Here is a 26,717-nt window from a genome sequence, read left to right on the forward strand (position 1 = left end):
CATCACAGGGTCGATCCAGTACAATAATCCTAGTGTTGTGGATTCCGGATCTGGCTTACCGAAACCGGCTCCCTCACTACCTAGTGCGACGGGACCTCCGGCGGAGTGAGTAGTTTTGGTATCGTTGGACGGAGAGGACCTGTTTCCCCGGCTCTGACAGCTCGCCGACGCTCCACGAGGATATCTGTGCTTCCTGATAGGAAACCGTTATACCAAAGGCCTACAGGTAACAATTGTTATCTCTGAACCCACAACACTACCATGGATTTTTGTTGTGATCCTCCTAGGCCTATTAAAGGGACATGAACCTAAATAAACCATGTAAAGTTGAGTAAAATACATATTTAACACATGTCAGATACCTTACTAAGTAATATATATCAGTTATTGTGCAAATGTGTCAAATAAAATAATTATAATGGAAATTCCATCTTTCTGTATTTTGAACTGGTCCTGTCGAATTTTGTAACTATAGTATAGTAGTGTTGAAATTTAGTGATCTCCCACAATGCACTGCATATGTAAACAAAATGGTGGGTCAAAAACGTGGGTGAAGCGAACACAAACGAATTCCGATAGAAAACATTGTACGTCAAGAGACAGTAACGTGCGCGACTGGGAAAGTAGGTGAATATAAATGGATCACTGAAATGCAAGAGACGGGAGCAACTCCCACTTTATAATGCGTGATGTACATATGTACAATAAGTCAAGAACCTCCCTTCGCGGTGCCCTGTCGAATAAAAAGTCTCGTTTAAATACAAATTGTTTTATAACAAATATGGCTTAAACTTCATTTGTCAACCATCGTAAATTAGAAAATAATCTTGAAATGTGGAAAACTAATATTCCTTGTCATGTCAGCAAGTTTGTTGTTCATTATAACCTCGCTTTCGGCCAGCTTTCGTTTCGTGTTCCAAAAACAGAATATGATGGTCTGTTTTTATTATTTTTGAGGTAGGTATTCCCCACGTTTTCCTGTTGGTTTAGATAACCAATCATTGTAATGAAATATTCAATAAACATCTGAAAACCATAATTAAGCATACAGAACAAATTATTTAAGGTTCATGTCCCTTTAACTATCCCGCTGACGCCAGCGAGTGTTACTTTCTAACATTTAGAACTCCTTTGCTTTATAGTAACCTCTTACTGTATTGTTGTTTATATTTGCGGTGATTTGAATTTCGCTAAATTAGCGGATCCATCCAAAATCGCGAAGTTTAATACCTCGCAAAATAAATCAAATTCATGGTTTTACAGATAAAAGCCGGCCTTATGAATGGCGCTTTCAAAATTTACATAGATAACGATGAGGTTGTACTCACAAATACTAGGCCATGGGCTAGGAGGGTCCCACATGCACCCCCCCCCCAAACCTCCGAACCAATATTTTTCTGAACCCTTATGACCCACTGATCACAAATCCAAATGTTAACTTGAAATTAGGTGATTGGGATGAAACACTTCCGGGTTATGACGTCATCAAGATGGCCGCCATACCCCCCCCTCAAATTTCATACTAAAAATTGAAAAATAGTCATAACATTAACATTTTTCAACCAAAGTAGACAAATGAGGTAACAAAATGACCACAATAGAACAAATGCATATCAGGACCAAAAAATCCAATATATGTAGTGATTTCTACGCAGGAAATGAAAACATCGGATTTAAAGCTCAAAAATGGTGATTTTTCAGCAAATTTTTCATATTTTGTTTGACACAGCAAAAATGTTTCCCAACAACAATCTATTATTTCTAATAGGTGTTTGACCACTTATCAATCAGTTTAAACAACAACAACAACAAAAACCAATGTTAACATGGTATAGGTTCCGGTTATGACGTCATCAAGATGGCCACCATCTCGAATTTCACTGAAAAATGAAAAATAGTCATAACACTAATATTTTTCAACCGAAGTAGACAAATGTGGTATCAAAATGACCACAATAGAACGACAAATACATATCAGGACCAAATAATCTAATATATGTAGTGATTTGTACGGAAGAAATAAAAAAATAAGCTTTTAAGCTCAAAAATGGTGATTTTTCAGCAAATTTTTTCATACTTGGCTTGACGCAGCAGAAATGTTTCCCAACAACAAATTATTACTCGTAATCAGTTATATAAACTCGTATCAATCAGTAAAAACAACAACAAAAATATATAGAAATGCAAAAAAAGAATTATTGTTATACCCTCAATTTTGTAGATTAGCAGCGTCTCAAAAATAACACAACACCTACTGATAGCGTAACAAATGTAACCTAAGCTAAGCCTGTGTTTCCGTTAATATCATTAACAGTTCCCAAAGCGTTTGTGTCTTTGAAAATGAGCACATTCATTGTTTATTTCCTATGCATAGCATAAGCAAAATGTCATATGGTTACTACAATGTCACTAATATGTCTTTCACTGGTTCTCAATGATAACCATTATCATTGTGCGTGCTTTCTCGCCTCACTGACCTGTCCACTGAAGAGACTCGGCATATCTGGTAGCTGGTACATGCAGTCCGAATCAGAGTACTCGAGATATCAGTATCCAATTCGTCGAAAGCCAGATCGACGTCTTCGATGTCGATGAGCTCATGTGACACTGCATTACCAGTGTTGTTCTAGCCTTTTATGACCCATCCATGACCACAGTTCATATCAGGAACAGCAGGTTCAGGGATGTGGGATCTCTTTCAGATTCTAACATATCGTACGTATATGCTGTTTCAGACTTCTCCGGCATAATGGAAATTACACTAGATGCACATTCTTCCAATGGTGGAATTGGTTCTCTTTAGCACATAACTCCATAATTCGTATGAAGTACTATTCAGCTTGTGGACCCTCGTGCAACCATAAATAGCACAGGTGATATCATCGAGGTCATTGATGAGGGCATAAATGTTAAATGTTTTTCATTGGTCTGACTTTTCCCTTTCCCTTGAAGGTGCTGGTTGTGTCACATCTGGTGTATGCGCAAAGAGACCATTGAAGACTCTCCAGTAAAAAGTTCTCTAAAGTGCTTTCCAGACTTGACAAAGAGTGAAACTTCACTGCAGACCTCATTTATGACCTCAAAGAATCCACCTGTGCCACCTATGGTCACTGAGGTTCACAAGAATGAGGAATTGTGCTTCATACGAATTAAGGAGAACCAATTCAACCCTCCGCAGAATGTTGATCTGATGTCTTTTCCATCATGCCGGGAAAGTCTGGAACATCATATACGATATGTGAATCTAGGTGAAACTAGGTTGGACACAGGAAGAGCTCCCAAATCCCTGAAGCCGATGTTTCTGATCTTAACTCTGACCATGGAAGTTGACAAGTTAGAACCACGATGGTAACCCGGTAATGAAATGTCACATCAGGTCACCGAGGTCGAAGACGACACTCTGGCGAGAAAGCACGCACAACGAAAATGATTAGCATTAAGAACTAGTGAAAGAAATATGTGACACTGTAGTAACCATCTTATATTTCCTTGCGTTATACACAGGAAACAAACAATGGATGTGTTCATTCTAAAAGACACAGTATGTTTCGAAAAGTGTCATGGTATTTACGGAACTTTAATTTGATACCCTATAGCTATTAGTTAGCGTTTTGCTGTAATAATTCAGTTTGAGAGGCTACTAGTCTACAAAATTTCGAACATGAAAATGGATTATTTTGAAGTCCCACTTAGATAGTCAGCCAACTTTAAATTCAAATTTGTTAAGATATAAATCGTCAATAGCCAATGTTATATTCAGGAAATTCCAAGACACCAGGAAACTGTATTGTTAGCGGTTTGGAAAAAATAACAATCATATGCCGCATCCGGTGATGTTTTGTAAACAAAATGATGGTATAACAATTCTTTTTTGCATTTCTATATATTTTTGTTGTTGTTGTTTTAACAGATTGATAAGAGGTCAAATAGCTGATTGTGAATAATAATTTGTTGTTGGGAAACAATTTTGCTGCGTCAAGCCAAATATGAAAAAATGCTGAAAAATCACCATTTTTGAGCTTAAAATATCATTTTTTCATTTCCTGCGATCAAATCACTACATATATTGGCTTATTTGGTCCTGACATGTATTTGTTGTTCTATTGTGGTCATTTTGATACCTCATTTGTCTACTTCGGTTGAAAAAAGTCAATGTTACGACTATTTTTCATTTTTCAGTGAAATTCGAGATGGTGGCCATCTTGATGACGTCATAACCGGAACTTAAACGATGTTAACATTGGTTTTGGTTGTTTTTGTTGCTTAAACTGATTGACAAGTGGTCAAAAAACGTATTAGAAATAATAGATTGCTGTTGGGAAACATTTTTGCTGCGTCAAACAAAATATGAAAAAATCACCATTTTTGAGCTTTAAATCCGATGTTTTCCTTTCCTGCGTAGAAATCACTACATAAATTGGATTTTTTGGTCCTGATATGTATTTGTTGTTCTATTGTGGTCATTTTGATACCTCATTTGTCTACTTCGGTTGAAAAATGTTAATGTTATGACTATTTTTCAATTTTTTGTGAAATTTGAGATGGCGGCCATCTTGATGACGTCATAACCGGAAGTTCATCCCAAATAATGCAATGTTAACATTTGGATTTGTGATCAGTGGGTCATAAGGGTTCCGAAAAATATTGGTTCGGAGGTTTGGGGGGGTGCATGTGGGACCCTCCTAGCCCATGGCCTATACACTGTTCTTGTAAACCAGTAACTCCCTATCGCTGATATGTTAAAGGGACAATTCAGTCTAAGAGAACATTAAAATTTGTACATATATCGGAAAAACCAGTTCTTATGGAAATTAAATCATCAGTCGTTTTTACTGTGATATGCCTGAAAAGCCCATGACTGTGACATGTGTATAGATGTTCAAACTCGCTCGCTGTCCGCCATTACACATTGTGGTCGAACTTCTTGTATGCCGAACCCTGTCCCTTGCTCGTAGAGTAATGCAACTTTTGTCTTGAACTGGTCAAATCGCTCAAACAGTAGTGTGTTTACCTCATTAGTTGAATTGTCTTGCCTAAAAGTCATTTTATCACCTTCTCAGTGGTTATGTAGTTTATTTGTTTAACGTGCGTGATTTTGGCTCAGGTATGGGTGAGGCGTCCATATTGTACCTGCTTAATCGTATTGATCAACGATTTGATATTTCAACGATTTTAATTAAAATACTAAACAATGACGTGGAATTTCTCAATATTTTATGTTATATGTTTCATAAGAAATGTAGAACAATACATTTATGCCATATTTTGCTTCTTGGTTATGTAAAAGAATTAGCCAGAGCGAATTGTCCCTTTAAACACAATTTCCAAACTGACTTGGTATGAATATATGCAAATATACAGTCTGTGGTCTTTTGACTGAGATTTTGAAAACATTGTGAATATTTCAAAACGTCATCAATAATCGAAACTTAATGACGTCATACTGATCAGCTGTTACCAAAATTCGCGGTACGAGCGGTTTTATCACATAATCCGCCTATTATCCAATGATTTCGCACGTGTAATATTTTTGCATATATCGCGAGTGTGATATGACTTGGCTTGATTTTCATCGACATTGACGTAACGTCATGATTTTGAGGACGACGGTACAAAATGGCAGCCACCTCTAGACTTTCGCAATGCATTTTGACCGAAGATTCTTTGAAATGCCGATAGTTAAAGTTATGCGCTCAAAAGAATATTAAAGTATTCATTTTATGAAATTTGTTTGGAAGTGTTTTTTTATTTTATCTTTTTTTATTTTTTTTGCTCGCCAAGGCTCCCACAAATAGAAACTTCTTAGACTCATTTCATAAAATCTCATATGAAATAAACACGTATTTGAAATCCTATATTTATTTTTGAAACTTGAATCCGTCATGCTTTTCTCAGCTAATATTACTGGTTTAGATGATGAAGCGACGCACAACTCCATTTCATACATTTCAGACTAAAATATTTAGCCCAAAGTAAAATGACATTATGCAATTTAAGTATGGACATTGCATATTCTGCAATGAAACAGTCATTATATAATCAAAAAGCTTCAATAGTACCGTGTATTCCAAAGACTTCCTGTCATTTGTAATGGGATTTTCATTTATAGTGTACTTCCAGAATTGTAATTACTCTGGCGCCAAACTGACAGTTAGTTTGCAGATACACAAAATATCGATGAATAGATTGTGAAAGGGGAAACCACTCGAACATTTCAACCGATATATCAAAGAAATATAACTTTGCAATTGTGAAAAAAACACCACGAAAACCGTCTAGATCTTTTTTTATCCGTCTGGCTTGGACGATTTCAGCATTGATAAACTACAGTTAGTGCCAGTTGCATACATATACCTACACCAGAATGGCATTTCGTTTAAACTTGTCAAATTGATTTTGTAAGTTTAGAGTGCTGTAAATGTTGCGACTTCAACCGCATTCTGTATGCAATATGAGGTTTGTGGTGCTGGCTTGTGTGTTGTGGAGGCTGCTTTCGTGTCTTCTTTGTGGAAGTACATGACAATTTTATAGTGCTACCTCACCGAAGCATGCAAAATATCAAACAACACATTGCATACCCATCAACACTTACTGGCTGGTCCCAAAGCCTCAACACGTCCACGGCGTCAACAAAATATCTATTTCCTCGGTAAAATTTTAACATTTTTTTCACAAAATTGACTGGTTTTACTATAAAAGATGCAAGCAACGGAATTTGTGTTGAAAATATCACGTAATCTTTCATGTATGGAAATTGACTTCCAGTCGTGGATTTCTTCGAATTAATTTCAAAATGGCGGGATATTATAGTTGTAAAATTGCAGTAAAACGTCGTGGTATGAAAGAAAAATACTCTTTCATAAGTGGATATGAAGGATAGGGATATTCTACCCTCGGGATCACAAAATGTTGCAAAACCCTCGGCAAGCCTCGGGTTTTACTACATTTTGTGACCCTCGGGTAGAATATCCCTATCCTTCATATCCACTTATGGAAGAGTCTTATAATACTGACAACAGGGAAACCAACCGTACTACTTCTTTTATACTTGAAGTATATCTATGAGCAGAAACAATACTGGTTTAGACTATAGTAGGTCTCAGGAAACATAAACAAGAGACATCCTCACAGTGGTGAACGCATTCAAGGCCAAACGTGATACCATTGGCCCATTTATTAAACGTCACACTTTCACGCACACTTACAACATGCATGAATTGTACAAGTAAGGACAGACAACGATTGCTTAAAATTACTATTTTAATAGTTTGATCGACAGAAAAACGTCTAGTTCATTCTTAAACAATTATCCATCAAGGATGTAATTAAAATGAATTGCATTGATAACACATCTATGTTAATAAAATCTCATCATGAGCATAATAAATATTTCAAATGCAATATATGATTATCTAAACAGACGATACATTTGCGATGAAAAAAAAGACCCAATCTTTACTTTGTTCATTCATTCGTATTGTTTGTGAGCTATATATTATATAAGAGGGAGCTTTGCGGTGACTTGTAGTACAATATCAATATCAGTATCAATAACCACTTCACTTCGTGGTTTTTTAGGGGTTTTTTTTCTAGCAAACAACTTGATGTCTTCCAGCACGAGATCAGATCTGACAAAAAGTATTATGGTGGACAATTGAGATTTGTCAAAGGTATGTGCTGTTAAAAGTGACAATAATTTAGACATGACAACGTGCTAATAAATTATCAATCCATGTTAGCAATATTGATAACGTTAAAATAAGTGCTACTTAACAAAGCATTCTTAATTGTATAATTTTCAATATTCATTGATTTGGAAGAGTTCGCAACTTTCGAAAACCATTGACATTATTCCGACTTGAATACAGTGAACATCTTTTAACAAATTGTGTTTATGGTATATATGTAACTACATTTACTATCTGGTCCAGTTATCTTCCTTTGTTCATCAGTTATGTACATTCCTTGACCAGGTTCAATAAGATTAGAGCTGCCAACCTGTAAGCGAAGCAAACCAGTAGAGAAAGTCAGTCACATGATTTAATCTTAATGTTTATAAGACGTAGATATCCAAAGACAAATCACTATGTATATATAACAGACAGGCAGACAGACGGACAGAGACAATCTAATTATAATTAGGCTTGTAATTCCGCTGCACTTCGATAATTTACGATACGCTCCATTACAAGTGTTTTGGAGCGTATCGTAGATCATCGAAGAGGAACGGGATTTTTACAAGTCTAATTGTAATTAGAATGGTTTGATGCTACCAAAAAGTGATCCCGGCGAGGTTTAGTAAGCTTCAGTAAGAGACAATATTCTAAAATGAACAATAGTTTCCATTATTACCAAGAAGCAAAACATGAATATACCATGATTTTGGTTACATGGTTTTAATTGGGTTTCACGTCCTGTAAATAGCATACTGGCAGAGACAAAGGACAGCACCCTAGACCTAGTCATATTATACTGATAACGGGAGAACCTGTCGTCCCATTGTCCTCTTAATGAGTGCTAAGCGGGTGCAGAAACTACCACTTTTATAGGTAATGGTGTGTCTTGAACAGGGCACATAAGCCAGAGCATTCCTCACAGAACAAAATGTGCAACTGAGACCAAAACTGAGGCAAACTCTCCGAACTTACACAAGCAATCACCACAAAGAACGCTTTGCTTTATAAGATGTCATGAATTGATTTGCTCATTGAGTGTGGTGTTTAATGTCATTGCACTTCAGTGTGCAATAAAAGAGAATATGCTACATTTTGTGTATTCGTTTTCTAGGGGCCGCGGTGGCCGAGTGGTTAAGATGCCCCGACATATTACCACAAGCCCTCCACCTCTGGGATGCGGGTTCGAATCCCATGTGGGGCAGTTGCCAGGTACTGACCGCTGGTCGGTGGTTTTTCTCCGGGTACTCCGGCTTTCCTCCACCAACAAACCTGGCACGTCCTTACATGACCCTGGCTGTTAATAGGACGTAAAAATAAACAAACCAAACCAGAGTATTCGTTTTCTGTATACTCACCTTTGTATTGTATTATTTTATTTCTATTGTATATCGAGTAAAATACGTGTATAACGAACACGCCTACAAGGAATTCATAAATAAAACGTAGTGATATCATTTCCCATCATGATTCCAGTTAGATATCTGTAGTATTTATATAACATTTAAAACTACATGTTTATAACGAAATTGTTTTATGGTTCCACAACGGTTCGTTATAACCGAGTTTTACTATGATTTTATTTCTATTGTATAATGTTCTATAATTCGCATTCGACTTTTGAAATATTTGTATTTCATATCGGTTTAAATTTGCATTTTATCCATAAAATCATATAAAGGCAACGCGTAGTCAGGGGGAGCAACTCTAATAGTATTATAAGCTAGGTGGCACTATCGCCACTTAGCGTCAGTTCTTTGCTAGACGGTATATTAGTGGTGTATGTTTTCAATTTATTTATTCTCGTTTGTTGTTCCCCCATATGACGTATGTTTAAGTAAAATATACAAATAAAATGCGATTGTAAAAATTACAGTATAAACTAATGAATTTAGAATACAAAGGAAAATGTATACCGAACAAATGGAAAATAAAAAATACAATACAGAGTATAGTGATGTTTGACATGTCATATTTATGCCTGCCCAGCAACATTTGCATTTAGGTAAGTGTTTATGATTTATTTGTGCTGTTTTGTGTCAGTAGAAGGGAGAGTTGTCCAAAACATTTCTTTCTATGAATTACAATTTAATATTGCAAACGAAAAATCTCCATGTCATTAAGCAAGGGAGGTGAAGAAATTGGTGGCACTTGTTTCTTTGAGCAAAAACCAACGACCAAAGTAAATGTTTTGTGAAAAAGATACATATATATATATATATATTACCTGGAATGACATTTATGTTTTCCATATGTAAAAATATTTGCTGACTCAAGAAAAAAATATTTTTTACAAAATGGTATGGCGAATTCCAAAGTCCCTGGATGGTATAGAAACTAAACATACAATTATCTCGATTTTATGTTTTCTGTATTTCCGTATGCTATTCCTGATCGTTTAATGTTTTAAAATTAAAGTATTTATAGATGATGTATAAAGATTAATTAATAATGAATTTACATCCCGTCTCATGCATCAATGCGTAACGCATTTGGCTCCCGATTCAAGTGTGAATAGAGTCATAAAACTGATAGCGACTGTTGAAATTAAGGATCTTACGACGATTGCATTGTCAGTTTTTGGAAGTCATAACGTGAAAACACGCTAATTGATATGCAGCATAAAACATTAATATTTTTGTCAACTCATCATGCAATACGAAATACATTAAATTCGCTGCCTTTTACATGACCTTAGGGTATTTTTCCGCCAAAGTCACAATTAATTTGTCATTCATTACTAATTAGACTTAATTATGAAAACTAACCATGAATGGGGTCATATCTAAACTTTACCTGAAGCAACCCCAAGGTTACTGAAGCACGACGATGCTTTTTTGTGTATACATTAAGTAGGTAAAACAATGAAACATACAATATTTACGGTACGCCACACAAACCGGGCAATACATCAAACCAGTAACATGAAAGTTATTAACTCTTAAGCTATCGACGACGTCAATATCACGCCGACATTCCCACCGCCGAACTGTGCAGACATGTTCACTCCGTGGATAAGGATAGCTCTTTTCATTACAGCATGTCTTGGGGGACTCTTCTTCACAGTTGGAATTTTCGCACCCGGATGGGAAATAACGCATCAAGGAATGACCCTAAAAGGAATATGGTTTATACTATCATGTGGAAAACAGAGCAGTTGTGATTACCAAACGTATTTAGAAAAATACAATCAGGACAAAAGTGGTGCACATTTTTCCTGGGTAAATGGTAAGTATGAAATATTGTTTTAGTATTATATAACGTTTCTAGGAAAGCAGTAAGTTTAGACTTATTTCAAGTTTAATAAATAGCTGTAACAATTGACATTACTGATAGCCTACAGAACGAGATTGATATAATCAATGAGAACATATTTACTATTTTCATACTGATATCTTATTGAGTATGAAGGCCAACAGGGCACCTAAAGTGCCGACACTTAATCACACGCTCTCTGCTTCACAGTCGCGATGGCGTACTCATCAATGTTCCTGACGTTGTTCCTCACCGCCCATTGGTCACGATGGGTTGTGATGGTTAAGGTGGAAAGGAGTTACTCTACTACAAAATGTACTGCAGTCATTGTATCTCTCAACCGTACATTAAAGTAGTTAAAAAAAACAATTCCGACAGTTACCACTGTCTCCTCAATTCTAGGTCATGATGGTCTTGTGGTTCAGTTGCCGAAAAATTGACAAAATCCTATGTTAGTTTGTAAACAAACGGTTTCTCGCCTCCTCGCCACACGCAGTTTGTGAATATTAGAATGACTATGACATAAATTTTTGAAATGAACTTTACATAAATAACCTCTGATTGGTAAAAGTAAACATATTTCATCACAGCCAATCACTTAACAACATACATATGGGTATCAGATATACTACTAAACTAGATCCTCTTATATTCAATCTTGAAGTAAAACTTAAAATAACAATTACTGTAAATCACCTTTCTTTCGCGTGAGATTTACGTTCGCGAATTTCGCGATGCAAGAAAAATTGCTTGAAAAAAAGCTGATCTCCGTTATTTCAGATCCTTTAGCATTTTACAGTGTATAGATAGGAGCGAACGTTAATCTTCGCGAACATGTTTTGAAATGGAAATCACGAAATTTAGTAGCTGCTAAAGAAAAGTATTTTACAGAATTTTTGGAAATTGTGCTAAACCTTGACCTTGCTGTCCATGACGGTACGCCTCGCGTTGGTTTTAGGAGATGCAGGTATACTACAAGTAATGTTATGATGTCATGAAAATTTAAAACATTATAACACAACCAAATGTATCGGAAGAACACGAAGAAGAACCAAAAAAAAGCATACCTGATACATATGTACATAAAAGCAGTCGTGAACTAGCATACTACCTAGATGCAATATTCATGTGTATACCTACAACGTCCTTAGCTGAAGTCAGTTAACAAAGCGATCGAAATAAGGAAGTAAATTATGTCAAATTAATGGCGGAATGTTAATAGCGTTTTAATTAGGCACCTGCATGAAATGTTAATGAAAACATGTACAGAGCTTGTATACTACAAAGTACATTGAAGAAATCCTTCCAATACAGAGAGTTGTATGTTACATGTCTAAAAAGATATTAAGCATATCACACGCCCAAATGATGCCACACTAATGTCGATTACTCTACATGATATAGAATATATAAGTAACATTTATATTAGATATAGAATGATAAATTACCCAAATATACATGTACGTCAGCAAAAGGTTTGGTTTATTTTTTTCTCCCTTAATGTATTTTTGAGACTACAATATACCTGGTTGATGAATAGTAAAGCATTGATGTTAGTTTTCTAACTAAAGTCATTGAAATGATAACATTTTTAAGTGATATTAGACGCACGCATTTTGACAACATATACCAATATATTTTGTTATAAAATATTAACATCAAATGCTATATCATAACATGACTTTTCATTTGATAAAGCCCCAATAAGATAATACCTGAACACCACAGATATCCGGTACCGATTTCAAAGCCTTATCACTTGGTCTCTTGCGAGCCATGTGGGACATATAATAATTAATTTGAATAAACTTTTTTATGTTGTGGAGATATAAGACAACAATAAGAGAGTGTGCTTTAAATACACCACGAAGCGTTTTATAGCGAGAGTGCGCTCAGGGTTCTGTGTTACAAAAGATATTACCACAAACCCTTCACCCCTGGATCACGAGTTCGAACTCTTTGAGGAACAGTTGCTTTACTGACTGTAGGTCGATGAGTTTTCTTCTTTTATATCTGTTTTCCACCATCTCCTTAAGGTTTTACGTCCTTAAGTGACACTGGCTGTGGATCACAGTGTTGTCAGTTCATGCGATAGAAATATATTTTAGTTGTTCCTTATCACTCAATCTAAATCCAGTGTAGTTCTAGATTTCAATGGATGCTATTTCCTTATATAGGATTTATCGTTCCGCCGTTTCATGAGCCATTCAGATGCATCGATATAAAAGCCGTCGTAATACATTAAAGATGCTCCACCGCTGACAAATGGTAATTTTTCACTATCAAAAATGGGAGTAGACGATTTAGTATTTTTCTTCAGTTACAAAAGTTACTTTCTTGACACCATTACCACAATTGAAAAGTTTGAGCTTCTAATTTTACTTCACGTTAAAAATATGAAAAAATAATTAATTGCATCCCGAACAAATTCCATGGCACTATATCCTGTATGGAATGTTCAGTACTGATTGCGCATGCACCAAAGGCAAAATATTAAATTAATTTATATTTTTTTTGTTAATAAGACATATAATATATATATATATACGATTAAACACCAATTATTGTTCAAGTGATGACTATCATTTATGCTCTGTTGGCGGTGGAGCATCTTTAAGAAATGATAATACAATGTTAAGTCAATGAAAATATTCGTTACAAGCAAGATCTAATTATTACGAAATGAAAAGTTGTTAGCAAGATAATAAACATGATAAGTTATGTATCAAATGGGTTTTTTCATCATTCAGCGCATAATGATAACATAGAAAGAAAGTATTGTTTTTACAATCGTGATTCCTGTTTTTAGAGATCCATCAACATATTTTTTTTGATTGGTGAATAAATGCAGTTTATCGTCCTCGTGTCCCAAGGTTTATCTTTCTTTTGTGTATTTTATGTACATTATACATTCTTGTCTATCGTTTTTATTGTCTTATTGTTGATAATGCAATGTCTACATTCACATCTAAATGCTGAAGATAGGTACAAATGTATATACATATTTACCTTTATATAGTTATATGCTGAAGATAGGTACAAATGATATAGTATATAATATACAATGTATACATATTACTATATAGTTATATGCTGAGATATGCTACATATAATAAGATATAGGTATATACTTATATAGTTATATGCTGAAGATAGGTACAAATGTATATACATATTTACCTTTATATAGTTATATGCTGAAGATAGGTACAAATGTATATACATATTTACCTTTATATAGTTATATGCTGAAGATAGGTACAAATGTATATACATATTAACCTTTATATAGTTATATGCTGAAGATAGGTACAAATGTATATACATATTAACCTTTATATAGTTATATGCTGAAGATAGGTACAAATGTATATACATATTAACCTTTATATAGTTATATGCTGAAGATAGGTACAAATGTATATACATATTTACCTTTATATGTTACATATAACTTTATATAGTTATATGCTGAAGATAGGTACAAATGTATATACATATTAACCTTTATATAGTTATATGCTGAAGATAGGTACAAATGTATATACATATTTACCTTTATATAGTTATATGCTGAAGATAGGTACAAATGTCATATACAATATTATAACTTTATATAGTTATATGCTGAAGATAGGTACAAATGTATATACATATTAACCTTTTATATAGCTGAATAGTAAATGCTGAATAGACAAAGTACAATATAGTGCTGAAGATAGGTACAAATGTATTACATATTAACCTTTATATAGTTATATGCTGAAGATAGGTACAAATGTAATAATATATACCTTTATATAGTTTATGCTGAACCTTTATATAGTTATATGCTGAAGATAGGTACAAATGTATATACATATTTACCTTTATATAGTTATATGCTTTACCAAATGTATATACATATTTACCTTTATATAGTTATATGCTGAAGATAGGTACAATGTATATACATATTTACCTTTATATAGTTATATGCTGAAGATAGGTACAAATGTGTATATACATATTTACCTTTATATAGTTATATGCTGAAGATAGGTACAAATGTATATACATATTAACCTTTATATAGTTATATGCTGAAGATAGGTACAAATGTATATACATATTAACCTTTATATAGTTATATGCTGAAGATAGGTACAAATGTATATACATATTAACCTTTATATAGTTATATGCTGAAGATAGGTACAAATGTATATACATATTTACCTTTATATAGTTATATGCTGAAGATAGGTACAAATGTATATACATATTTACCTTTATATAGTTATATGCTGAAGATAGGTACAAATGTATATACATATTAACCTTTATATAGTTATATGCTGAAGATAGGTACAAATGTATATACATATTTACCTTTATATAGTTATATGCTGAAGATAGGTACAAATGTATATACATATTAACCTTTATATAGTTATATGCTGAAGATAGGTACAAATGTATATACATATTTACCTTTATATCGTTATATGGACATAGTTTTGTGCTTAATCCATAGGGACTATATATATATAGTCGGTATGATGTATAGTGGGTTTTTTTTGAAGATTGTGATGTATGAATTGCTCTCCTAGATGACTATACAGTAAATATTCTCAACTGACATAGGGTTATCCATCATGATTCGTATTCTATCTATACTGTAGACTATTGGATTGATCAAGCCCTGATTTCTCGAAGCAAAAAAACGACGACTTTATTAAGAAATAAAGTTTTCTTTAAATACCTTGTGTCAATTTTTTTCTGTTTTGTTTGTTTCGAGAAATTGGAGCCTAAATTAAACTTGATAACAAATATGGTCATTACCTTACCCAAATAGATAGAGATGCTCTTACGAAAATTTCAATTTGCCTAGGTTCTACTCGCAGTGCCTTAATAAGTTTAAGTATGCATGAGTGGATGAGGTTGTTCGAGAGTTTATTTATATTTTTGTAGAATATTATTCTGAGAGTTATATATGAAATTAGCCAACTTTTAAAGACAAATCTTCATTAACACTATTTTTCCAAATAAGATTTCTACTTGCTGAAAAACGCTTTTTGAAATATGTCGTGAATACTAAAGTACATGTATGTAGGTCCACATTGTGACCCATGACATTCTGTTCGTAGTATATCATTACATTTTATTCCAGCTTGTTTGAGAACACTTCATAGTTTCACCAGCTAACGATAAGTAAATATATATACGTATTAGCTGCAGTGTGACTATTTAGTTTCCAAAATTATAATTTACCACACAGATATAATTATATATCCACCTTATTTTCACGGCGACTTAATAATATCGCGTTTTTATGCCAAATTACTTGTTTGCGACGAATTAATTTCGCGATTAAGAAACAAAAGTTTCTACTGTACTTATGCCTAGCACTTTTTTCGCGTCGGTTTAATATTCACAATTTCGTCTTATCCGCCAAATACGCGAAATTCAGTCGAACGAGAAAATTAGTTGATGTATAGTAATTCTATAGGCTACGATGTTTGGCCTAGATGGAATTAAAAGTGCAATCGGCTTCATTTCATAATTAACTTCTTTCCTTTTTTTTTGTTTGTTTGTATGATTTTTACTGCCAATCGACAACTAAGGTCATTAAGGGCCAAACTACAGGGCAGACATTAGTATTAGGATATAAACAAGGACTGTATCTAAAAGATCAGGATAAGAAAAAGGCAACCAAAAACTAAAACAAAATTGTAAATGTTGATTTAATAAAAACAGTTACATAGGATAAAATAGTTTTGGCTAAAACACATGAGAAAACTCATGCACAATGTTGACGAACGATGAGCGTTGCGTTGATATGAATATAAGATGAAATTAGTTGGTGTACAGTAATTGTATAGGCTACGATGTTTGGCCTAGATGAAATTAAAGGTGGAATCGACTTCATATAATAATTAATTTCTTTCCATATTCATTCAGTATAAATTAATCCCCATCACTGTATATAATTAATATCAAAGTAACATAGAAGCTCATTAGCATATCGATATAGGGCGCCACACCTACGTAGCGTACTAATATGTTAATCGAAGTAATGAAACATACAATATTCGCCGAGGTGGTGAATTAATGTCACTTTTAGCGTTTATTTATACTGTTATCTTGTGTTGGTTTGAAATTCTAGCCTCGTTATACATTCTGCAAATGCCAATCTGATAAAATCCGTTTGTGCTTATGTTATTAACCAAATAAATGCGAGTTAGGTGATTTTCTTGCTTTATCATATCGGATTGTTTTTATTTGTCCCTGATGCAAAAGTCAAAATTATTTAAAAAAAATTTCTCGAAATTTAAGAAATATAATATATCTTTTAAGAGCACGAATATCCATTTTATTTGCTATTATTTTCCTGCTCCTGTAAGCATGTTACCTCATTATTTGTGAGTGCCACGTCATTAATTTGTGAGTAAAACATGCATCTTTACTCGTTACAAACAATATTTTTAAACTTGTCAAGAACAGATAGATTTTCATTTAAGAATCGCGATAGTTGGGTATTGGTTGTATGTAGATATATATTATAAGGGTCAAAGAAGTAATGTCAGCAGGATTTTCCAAATGACACGGGATCCGATCAAACGTAAGTCTGTTGGATACGAATTACTTCAAATGGTAAATATGTGACAAGGAAGTAATTCCAACAGTGTGGACAAAATACACCAAGAAGATCCGGCTTTCGGCTGCCACTTGCTCTCTGTAAATTGCTCTCCATTGTGCTGTATAGTTAAATATTTGTCTACTTCGTCCCGCATTACTGTTCGTATCCTATTATGTAATCGTGTTCGTTTTGTATGTCTTGATAAAGGGGCAGATCGCCTCAAGAATTTGACAATTTTAGTTTTTTCCAAACGGTACGAATTACTTCCTTGTTCAATATATATTACAGAAGTATTGAAACTATCCTGATTTTTGTTTTAGATTCACTGAAATGACTTTATAAAAGCTTTCTTTCGGGGTACGAGTACAGTAATATAAACTTTATTTATTTTACATCGATTGGGAAACAAGTTATACAACTTATGCAAATCACTCTTGATGGCCCGGATGTAAGCGCGCGAGGGGTCTTAGTGTGGAAGGAAACCGGAGTGCCCGGAGAAAACCCAAGTGATCGGGCAGGTGACCCATAACCTTTTCACGTCTATGCCGTGGATCGAACCCCGGCCGGCTAGGTGAAAGGCGAGCGGCTTAACCACTACACCACCCGACCACCCAATATAGTATGGTAGAGTATAGTAATGCAATAAGTAACCTCGAAGCATTGAAATACCTGATTTAGAATCACCGACAATAGCTTTAAAATCATTTCTTCCGTAATAAGAATATAGTACTGCAATTGGAGGCCTAGATGCATTGAAATTACCCTGATTGATGCTTTAGAGTCTGTGGTGATGATTTTATATTCTTTTAGAGTACCAGTATATTACTTCAGTTGGACATCTAGATGCATTGAAATTACAGCGATTGATGCTTTAGAGTCGGTGGTGATGACTTTATATTCTTTCAGAGTACCACTATATTGCTGCAATTGGACATCTAGATGCATTTGAAATTATCCCGATAGATGCTTTAGAGTCGGTGGTGATGATTTTATATTCTTTCAGAGTACCACTATATTGCTGCAATTGGACATCTAGATGCATTGAAATTACCCCGATTGATGCTTTAGAGTCGGTGGTGATGATTTTATATTCTTTCAGAGTACCACTATATTGCTGCAATTGGACATCTAGATGCATTTGAAATTATCCCGATAGATGCTTTAGAGTCGGTGGTGATGATTTTATATTCTTTCAGAGTACCACTATATTGCTGCAATTGGACATCTAGATGCATTTGAAATTACCCCGATAGATGCTTTAGAGTCGGTGGTGATGATTTTATATTCTTTCAGAGTACCACTATATTGCTGCAATTGGACATCTAGATGCATTTGAAATTATCCCGATAGATGCTTTAGAGTCGGTGGTGATGATTTTATATTCTTTCAGAGTACCACTATATTGCTGCAATTGGACATCTAGATGCATTGAAATTATCCCGATAGATGCTTTAGAGTCGGTGGTGATGATTTTATATTCTTTCAGAGTACCACTATATTGCTGCAATTGGACATCTAGATGCATTGAAATTACCCCGATTGATGCTTTAGAGTCGGTGGTGATGATTTTATATTCTTTCAGAGTACCACTATATTGCTGCAATTGGACATCTAGATGCATTGAAATTACCCCGATTGATGCTTTAGAGTCGGTGGTGATGATTTTATATTCTTTCAGAGTACCACTATATTGCTGCAATTGGACATCTAGATGCATTGAAATTATCCCGATAGATGCTTTAGAGTGAGTGTGAGTGATTTTACAACAAAAGAAAAAAAACTTTATTTTTCATAGTACGAGTATCGTCTTAAATCGGTAACCTAGATGCATTAGAATTACCCTAATGCATGTTTTAGATTCAGTGGCAGTAATTTATAAAAAAAACTTTATTTTTCAGAATACGAATACTAAGTACTGATAGGTAAATCTAGATGCATTGCTATTATACTAACGGATGTTTTAGATTCAGCGATTTATAAAAAGAACTTTATTTTTCAGAGTACGAATATAGTACTGCGGTGGGCAACCAGGTGCTCGCCATAATTTCCCTCCTGTCGCTGTATCTTGGTTTATTCCTATCCCTCGTTATCACTGGGGTCCAGCGCTTAGCTAATATCGCTGCCTTTATTGCGACGCCATGTTTCTTAACATCAGGTATGTATCGCCAATCTAAATAAATGTTGTACCGTTGGCTATTTCCTCCAATGGCTCTTTCAAAACATAGATTACATTTGTAGCATAGATTGGAGCACACCCATTTCAGACAAATGGTCATTGCTACATCTAACGCATCGTAGAACACAATACAAATGACCATTATCAAATCCAACATATCATAGAAAGAAACACAGAGAATTCATACAAATAGTCATTACTACATCTACCTCATAAGACAATGGAAGACAGACATTTCAGACAAATGACCATTGCTACATCTAACGTTTTATAGAACGTAATACAGACATTTCAGAAATATGAACATTCATACATCTAACACATCATAGAAAGGAACAAAGACATTTCATACTAATGACAGTTATCACATCATATCATGCTATGCAAATCATTTTCATCAGACCTATGCGTTACTGGTGAACCTAAGCATATTTCAACCACCAGAAACACAACAAATCTAATGGCAAATCTTTTGAAAGAGTTCGGGCACGCATAAGGACCTATGCGTTACTGGTGAACCTAATCAAATTCAACCACCAGAAACACAACAGATCTAATGGCAAATCTTTTGAAAGAGTTCGGGCACGCATAAGGACCTATATTCTATACTAGACTCGATAAAATTAAGGCGGATATTTCATTCATAAACAACAAACTGTGTTCGATCTATGTAGACCTGACACGTCTTTAAATAACCATTAAAATGATATCTAGATTTGTGTAGTGCACTAAGTGTTTGAGCACTCAAGTATAGTTTACTTGAGATTGAATAGTTTACTTGAGATTGAATAGTTTACTTGAGATTGAATAGTTTACTTGAGATTGAATTGTTTACTTAAGATTGAATACGTTATTGAAGATTAAATAGTTTACTTAAAACTGAATAGTTTAGGCTACTTAAGATTGAATAGTTAACTTAAGATTTAATAGTTTACTTAAGATTGAATAGTTTACTTAAAACTGAATAGTTTACTTAAGATTAAGATATAGTTTACTTAAAATTGATTAGTTTACTTAAGATTGAGTAGTGCTCGTAAGATTGAGTAGAGTATTTAGAATTAAATGTTACGCTTAGAACTATTTAGTACATATAGGATTAACAAGTGCATCTTAAATTGCGTAGTGCAACTGTGTATGGTGTAATCATTATTTATCAAATCTGTCATACACAGTGTGCCGTTATAAGGTCCGGTACATCATATGTGCATCCATTTGTGTTTGATGTAAACAATTTATCTTTACCATTGTTGATAGACTAAAACACAGCAAGGTCGTTGTTTTAAATATGTTAGTTATTTTCTTTGTCTCCGTTAAGCCTGTCATGTTTGACAACCATATTGCTATGAAAAGGGACGATTTTTTATCATAAATATCTACAAACATTCACTCGTAAACAAACAGACCACTGACCAGTTAACATACCGTAAATAATGCCATGTGTGTAATGACAAGCTGTATATAGAACATTAAACACTTACTGTAAAGAAACCTTCTTTCGCGTGCGATTTATTTTCATATGAATGGTCTAGAAATTCGCCAAAATATATTACACGAAAAACATTTTATCTCCTATATCTCATTTATGCTAAAATATACTTTAAATCAGTGGAAATAGATCATCGTAACCTTGATTTGGAATATAATTCACGAAAATAGGCAATAAGAAAGTTGGTTTACAGTAAAGCTTAATTCGTTTATCTTGTGGTCTAAGCAAATACAGAATCAATCCTGAATTTGATATAAATATTTTGAACCGTTTAAGTTTCCTAAACGAAAATTAAGAACCGATATATACCTATAAAAATAACTATATTTAATTTCGTTCGTTTGTGGTGCCGCAGTGGCCGAGCAATTAAGATGCCCCGACATACAATGTATTAAAACAAGCCCTCCACCTCTGGGTCGCGAGGGCGAATCCCATGTGGGGCAGTTGCTAGAAACTGACCGCTGGTTGGTGGTTTTTTCCGGGTACAAGTATTCCGGTTTTCCTCCATCACCAAACCGAGCACGTCCTTATATAACTCTGGATGATCTTAGGACGTAAAACTAAGTAAGCTAAACTAAGTTGTTCGTTTGGTTTTATTGATAACATTATAGGCTAGCATTATGATCAAGGCACTATTTGTCTTCCATACATTCCTATGAAGGAACGCCTGTCAGTATAAAACAATTGTATTTCTATTTTTCATTGTTGTTTCCTGGTCCCGCATATACAGTACAAGTCAAGCAGGCGTTTAATTTATGTACAGTTACGGGCATTGACAAAGGATGATGAATTTATATTTTTAATTCGCTCTAAAGGTTACAAAGCATTATTTCGCTCTTGGTCTCTACACATTAGTAAGACGACTATATGATCGCATTTTCAGAGTTTTATTATATGTGCACCTATTCTGAATGTGCCAATGTTAATCCATCTATCATATTTGATCGCTGGAAATTAAAGGGAATGCAAGAAAAATGTTTAAAGTTTACAATACTAGTAGCTGTATTAAATAATCAACTCTGAGCTCAACCCTTAGATTCTTTAAACATATGATTATTAATTAACGCTTTAAAGTTTTACTATGTGATGTATCTTATTCCTTCATAAATGAATAATTTATTATAAAATTCATTGTTATATAGCTAATACGGTACAAGTATATCGCATTACCACCAAAACAAAAACATCTGTTTACGAAACATCCAAATTTATAATATTCTTTGTCTATTTGGAAGGAAATAGCCTCATAAATGTCAAGTTTTGACACACAAAATATGTCGTTTTAATTGTCCCATCAGCTTAAGTGGCCGGTCAGTGCTACTTACACAGACGCATTCCAACGTAGTAGACAACCGAACACTGGTCAAGCGTCAAAACATCTTAAACGCTAACTAGGTCATATCCGACATTTCGGTTTTCATTGACCAAACTGGCGACAGAAAACTGCTATAGAATATACATAGTAATAAAACACAAAGTTTTATGTCTGAACTGATAGTAATGTATTGTTTCCAATTAAAGGAATATACTATTTACAGAAACCACAGTTAATTGCCTATTAATGTACAATGTTATAAATTAGGATATTTAATTAATCGTTTTGTAAGATTGTACATGGATGTCTCATGTCGATTGTATGTTTAAGATCATGATATGACAGTTTCACATAGTTTGATTTGATTCTTACTTAACATTATGGTGGTATCAATTATTGAAGACATAACTATATAATACATAAGGACATGAAATGGAGATGACTAAGGATACAATTAACAACAAAACCATTGTTACCCTATCTTAGTATTATAATTGTGATGATTTTGCTCTTGATTACAGATAAATAGTGAGGTCTGAAAATTTGGTTCAATGCATGTTATTTATTACAATTACAATGCATGGCTATTTCCTAATATAAAAAGGCCATGCCGGCTTTGAATATCTTATATTATTAAAATTTGAGTGTTAACATAATCACAATTGATAATATTCTTAATGGGCATTCCTCAATCTATCTTTCACTTTAAATTTGATTTGCATTCTAATTGTCTCATATATCTTTTGTTGTTTTTTTGTTTTTGTTTTTTTTTTTCTAATCGTTGTATAAAATATATACAAAAAAAGAAACATATTTATTCTAATCTGGAACACTAGAAATTATGTATCGATGTATCGCTGAATCAAAATTAATTGACGTTAATTGGTAAAAAAAACCCATAGAAATTTGTTTTTATACTGTCATTTGAAATGGCATCTTCGAATGGAAGTGTTGTCTCCTGAAGGCAGAAAAAATGACCAATCTCAGGTCTCCACAAAACTTCCTTTGAAGATCGCAGAAAGAGGGACGCCCAATTTAAAGTCACGACATGCACAACTATTTGTTTCTGGTGTACATCAAAAGACCAAACTACCTGTTCATCGGTTGTCGTATACATACCCTTTAGTTCTAATATGATATATACCAGGGGATATGAAGATAGTGATAGTAACCCATTGAATTATCAAGAATGTTGAAAATGTAGTTCTCTTTATTTTCAAGTCTAAAGAATATAAGAAATAATAATGATGCTCCACCGCTGACAAATGGTATTTTTTCACTATCAAAAACAGGAGCAGACGATTTAGTATTTTTCTTCAGTTACAAAAGTTACTTACTTTACACCATTACCACTATTGAAAAGTTTGATCTTTTAATTTTACTTAAAGTTAAAAAAATGAAAAATAATTAATTGCATCCCGTAAAAATTCCGTGGCACTATATCTTACATGGAATGAAGTAATGATTGCGCATGCACCAAAGGCGAAATAAATTATTTCTTTGTTATTTTTTGTGTTAATTAGGCATATATATACACGATTAAACACCAATTATTGTTCAAATGATGAATGTCATTTATGCTCTGTCGGCGGTGGAGCATCTTTAAGAAATATTTTTTTAAACGAATTAGTGTGTAGGTTTTCATTGGACTAACTGGCGACAGAATTACTGTTTATAGAATGTTATTACACTCGTAATACTAAGTTTATATATATGCGTACATTACTAGTCAGATTGATAGTAGAACGTAATTAACGGGAACCAAAGGTAATTGCCAATTATTGTATGACAGTATAAATTACGAAATGTTAATGAATCGCTCTGTAAAATTTTACATTGATGTTTCATATCGTCAGTGTCTTTAAGACATTATATGACAGTTTGATAATTGGTATTAAGGTCTTACTTACCAGACTAATTATTTTATTTACTTGTAGAAAATTTTACTGGTATCTGACGTTTTGACATCGGTTTGAGACGTTTGACAGGCCTTTCAGCCTTATCCATTTTTTAATAACTGATGTACTGACATTCCATTTCTTTCTACGTTTAAAAACAAATTCTTTAAAACTACACGTAAACATTTTATCATTAACTGACAAATCAAATACATGTACATATAATGTAAGTATGACGTTTTCGAAATTACGTACCTTTCGGGTGTATTTTATCATATAAAAATATCGTTTTGTCTTATATCCAGCTGTTCCGATTTGGACAGGAAAAACTGTGTATCCTTCGACAGTATTTCTTCAAATAATTGTTGTTTTGTCTTTTCATCTGTCTTGATATTGACATACATACACAAAAAAAAGGAAAATTGTCGTAATACAACTCCAGTCCTCTGATATGGACACAAATAAAAAAAACTAAAAGTTTCAAAATCATTAATTATTCGAATATATTTTATTCAATATTTTTGTCGTTACAGCTGCCCTGATATGGACACACATAGGCCAGGAAGCGGCCGCCATTAGTGCCAAGAATAAAATTCACTATCTGGAAGTGAGTCCCGAGCACCAGTTGACGCCATACTCCATGGTCCTATGTGGCCTGGGCTCTTCATTGACAGTCGGAGTGTCCCTTGTCTATCTCTACGCCACTATCAGATATCTTACGAGAATTCCAATAGAAAAATACCAACAATTTTAATGTCACTAATTCCTATAATATTCATATCATATTCATATCAACATTTCATAATCGTAGATTAAATTTAATACAGCGTAACATGTCTAAACCGGATACCTTCGAGACCAGCATATTTGGCCGGTATATATTCTGTCTTCGCATATTACAGAGTTAGCTCCCTTGCGGGTTGGTATCGATTGTTACGTCATTATTTTGTGAACGCAATCCACGTCGTTTTCTCTGAAAAGTATGACGTTACGCTCGCAATCAATACCTACCCGCAAGTGCAGATAACTCTGTAATATTCAAATACAGAATAGTCAGATTTTCCGAATGATAAGGGAAAATCCAAGCAGCTGTAAGCTTGAATATAAAGCGATGCGGATTATGCAGGGACTGGTTTGGCAAGTTATACTGTATACGTTAATCAATGATCAGGCATTCGCAACAAACATATTAGATAATGTTTAATTGTTTTAAAATATGAAACATGTTGTTATCAGGACATCAATCACTTTGATATTGGCGATTTCTTTACTCTTGGTGATGACATTCAATGTTTTTCCTTTCTTTAATTATCAGAAAAATCTTACCAGAATTAAATAATATGGAGTTAATGTGAAAACATATTATACAAGTGACATATTTTGTATGTTCTATCAAATTAGTGAATTAAATTAGCTGATGTATACGTGCATTACAGACAACTTAGAATAGAACTTAGGGATAAAAGGGAAAAGACAGATTATCTGGTAGACGTAATACAATACAAATCATGATTTTTAGCAGAACGAAATGTATAATGATATAAATGAATGTTAATTGATTGATTAATTTACAAAGGAAATAAAGGAATGATACTGTATTATGACTCATGAGTGAAATAATTATTATAATTATTAAAGAAGTAACTCCTCATACGCTTATCTCCTTAAAGTAAAACTCCTGAAATGAATTACTCCTCTTGTTCACAGTTTTATGAGAAAATACATTTATTTTTATTAACGTTTTTTTTTCAAATTTATCTTCTGTAAATACATTGATACAACAACTGATCTCTTCGGAACTCATCTTTTTTATATAGTTGATGCTTCCGGTTGGCGATAGCCATGGCAAATATTCCCGCCATTATTGGCTAACAAACTTTCATCAGATTAAATACTTACATAATAATGTAGTATATTGTATTTATCTTGATGAAAAATAAAAGACCACTACACTTTGTTGAATATACCGATATACATAACTGTATATTTATCTAGTAATCCAACCCTTAAATATGCCCGTACATTAACCATAATGAAGTTTCATTTAGGTGGTAGTCTGCGATTGTCTCCCTTCACATCACCTTTCCAGTACTGTTCCACTAATGGTATGCTTGAGTTTAGACAAATGATATACTAGTACATTTGTATTCGCTGAAAACACAACCTAAATGTATCAATTTGACAGTGCTCTTAAACGAAATATCTGCATAATTATTTCATGAATAAGCACATTTGTATTATGTACAATCATTAATATTTCATAAACCATGAACCAAATAAAACATTATAATA

General features: G+C 33.7%; 1 protein-coding gene across 2 annotated transcripts; it reads left to right on the forward strand.

The window, feature by feature from the left end:
* On the forward strand, positions 1 to 26,717 carry LOC138307817 (uncharacterized). Of its 2 annotated transcripts, XM_069248716.1 has the most exons (4): positions 1 to 226; positions 10,713 to 10,901; positions 19,550 to 19,705; positions 24,959 to 26,717. In XM_069248716.1, exons 2-4 carry the CDS (start codon positions 10,781 to 10,783, stop codon positions 25,177 to 25,179), a joined length of 498 nt encoding a protein of 165 aa, XP_069104817.1. In that variant the 5' UTR covers positions 1 to 226; positions 10,713 to 10,780; the 3' UTR covers positions 25,180 to 26,717. The 2 variants fall into 2 exon arrangements, with proteins under 2 accessions (XP_069104817.1, XP_069104816.1); XM_069248715.1 differs by lacking the exon at positions 1 to 226 and having other exon boundaries at positions 10,546 to 10,901.

Source organism: Argopecten irradians, chromosome 14 (assembly GCF_041381155.1).
Source record: "Argopecten irradians isolate NY chromosome 14, Ai_NY, whole genome shotgun sequence".
Taxonomy (NCBI): domain Eukaryota; kingdom Metazoa; phylum Mollusca; class Bivalvia; order Pectinida; family Pectinidae; genus Argopecten; species Argopecten irradians.

What these genes read in the sequence shown, in the direction of transcription:
- LOC138307817 (XM_069248715.1), top strand. Translation starts at nt 10,673, where the DNA reads ATGTTCACTCCGTGGATAAGGATAGCTCTTTTCATTACAGCATGTCTT. An exon ending in ACATTTTTCCTGGGTAAATG is followed by an intron (nt 10,902 to 19,549) that starts GTAAGTATGAAA and finishes TTTATTTTTCAG; the next exon opens with AGTACGAATATAGTACTGCG. An exon ending in GCCATGTTTCTTAACATCAG is followed by an intron (nt 19,706 to 24,958) that starts GTATGTATCGCC and finishes TTGTCGTTACAG; the next exon opens with CTGCCCTGATATGGACACAC.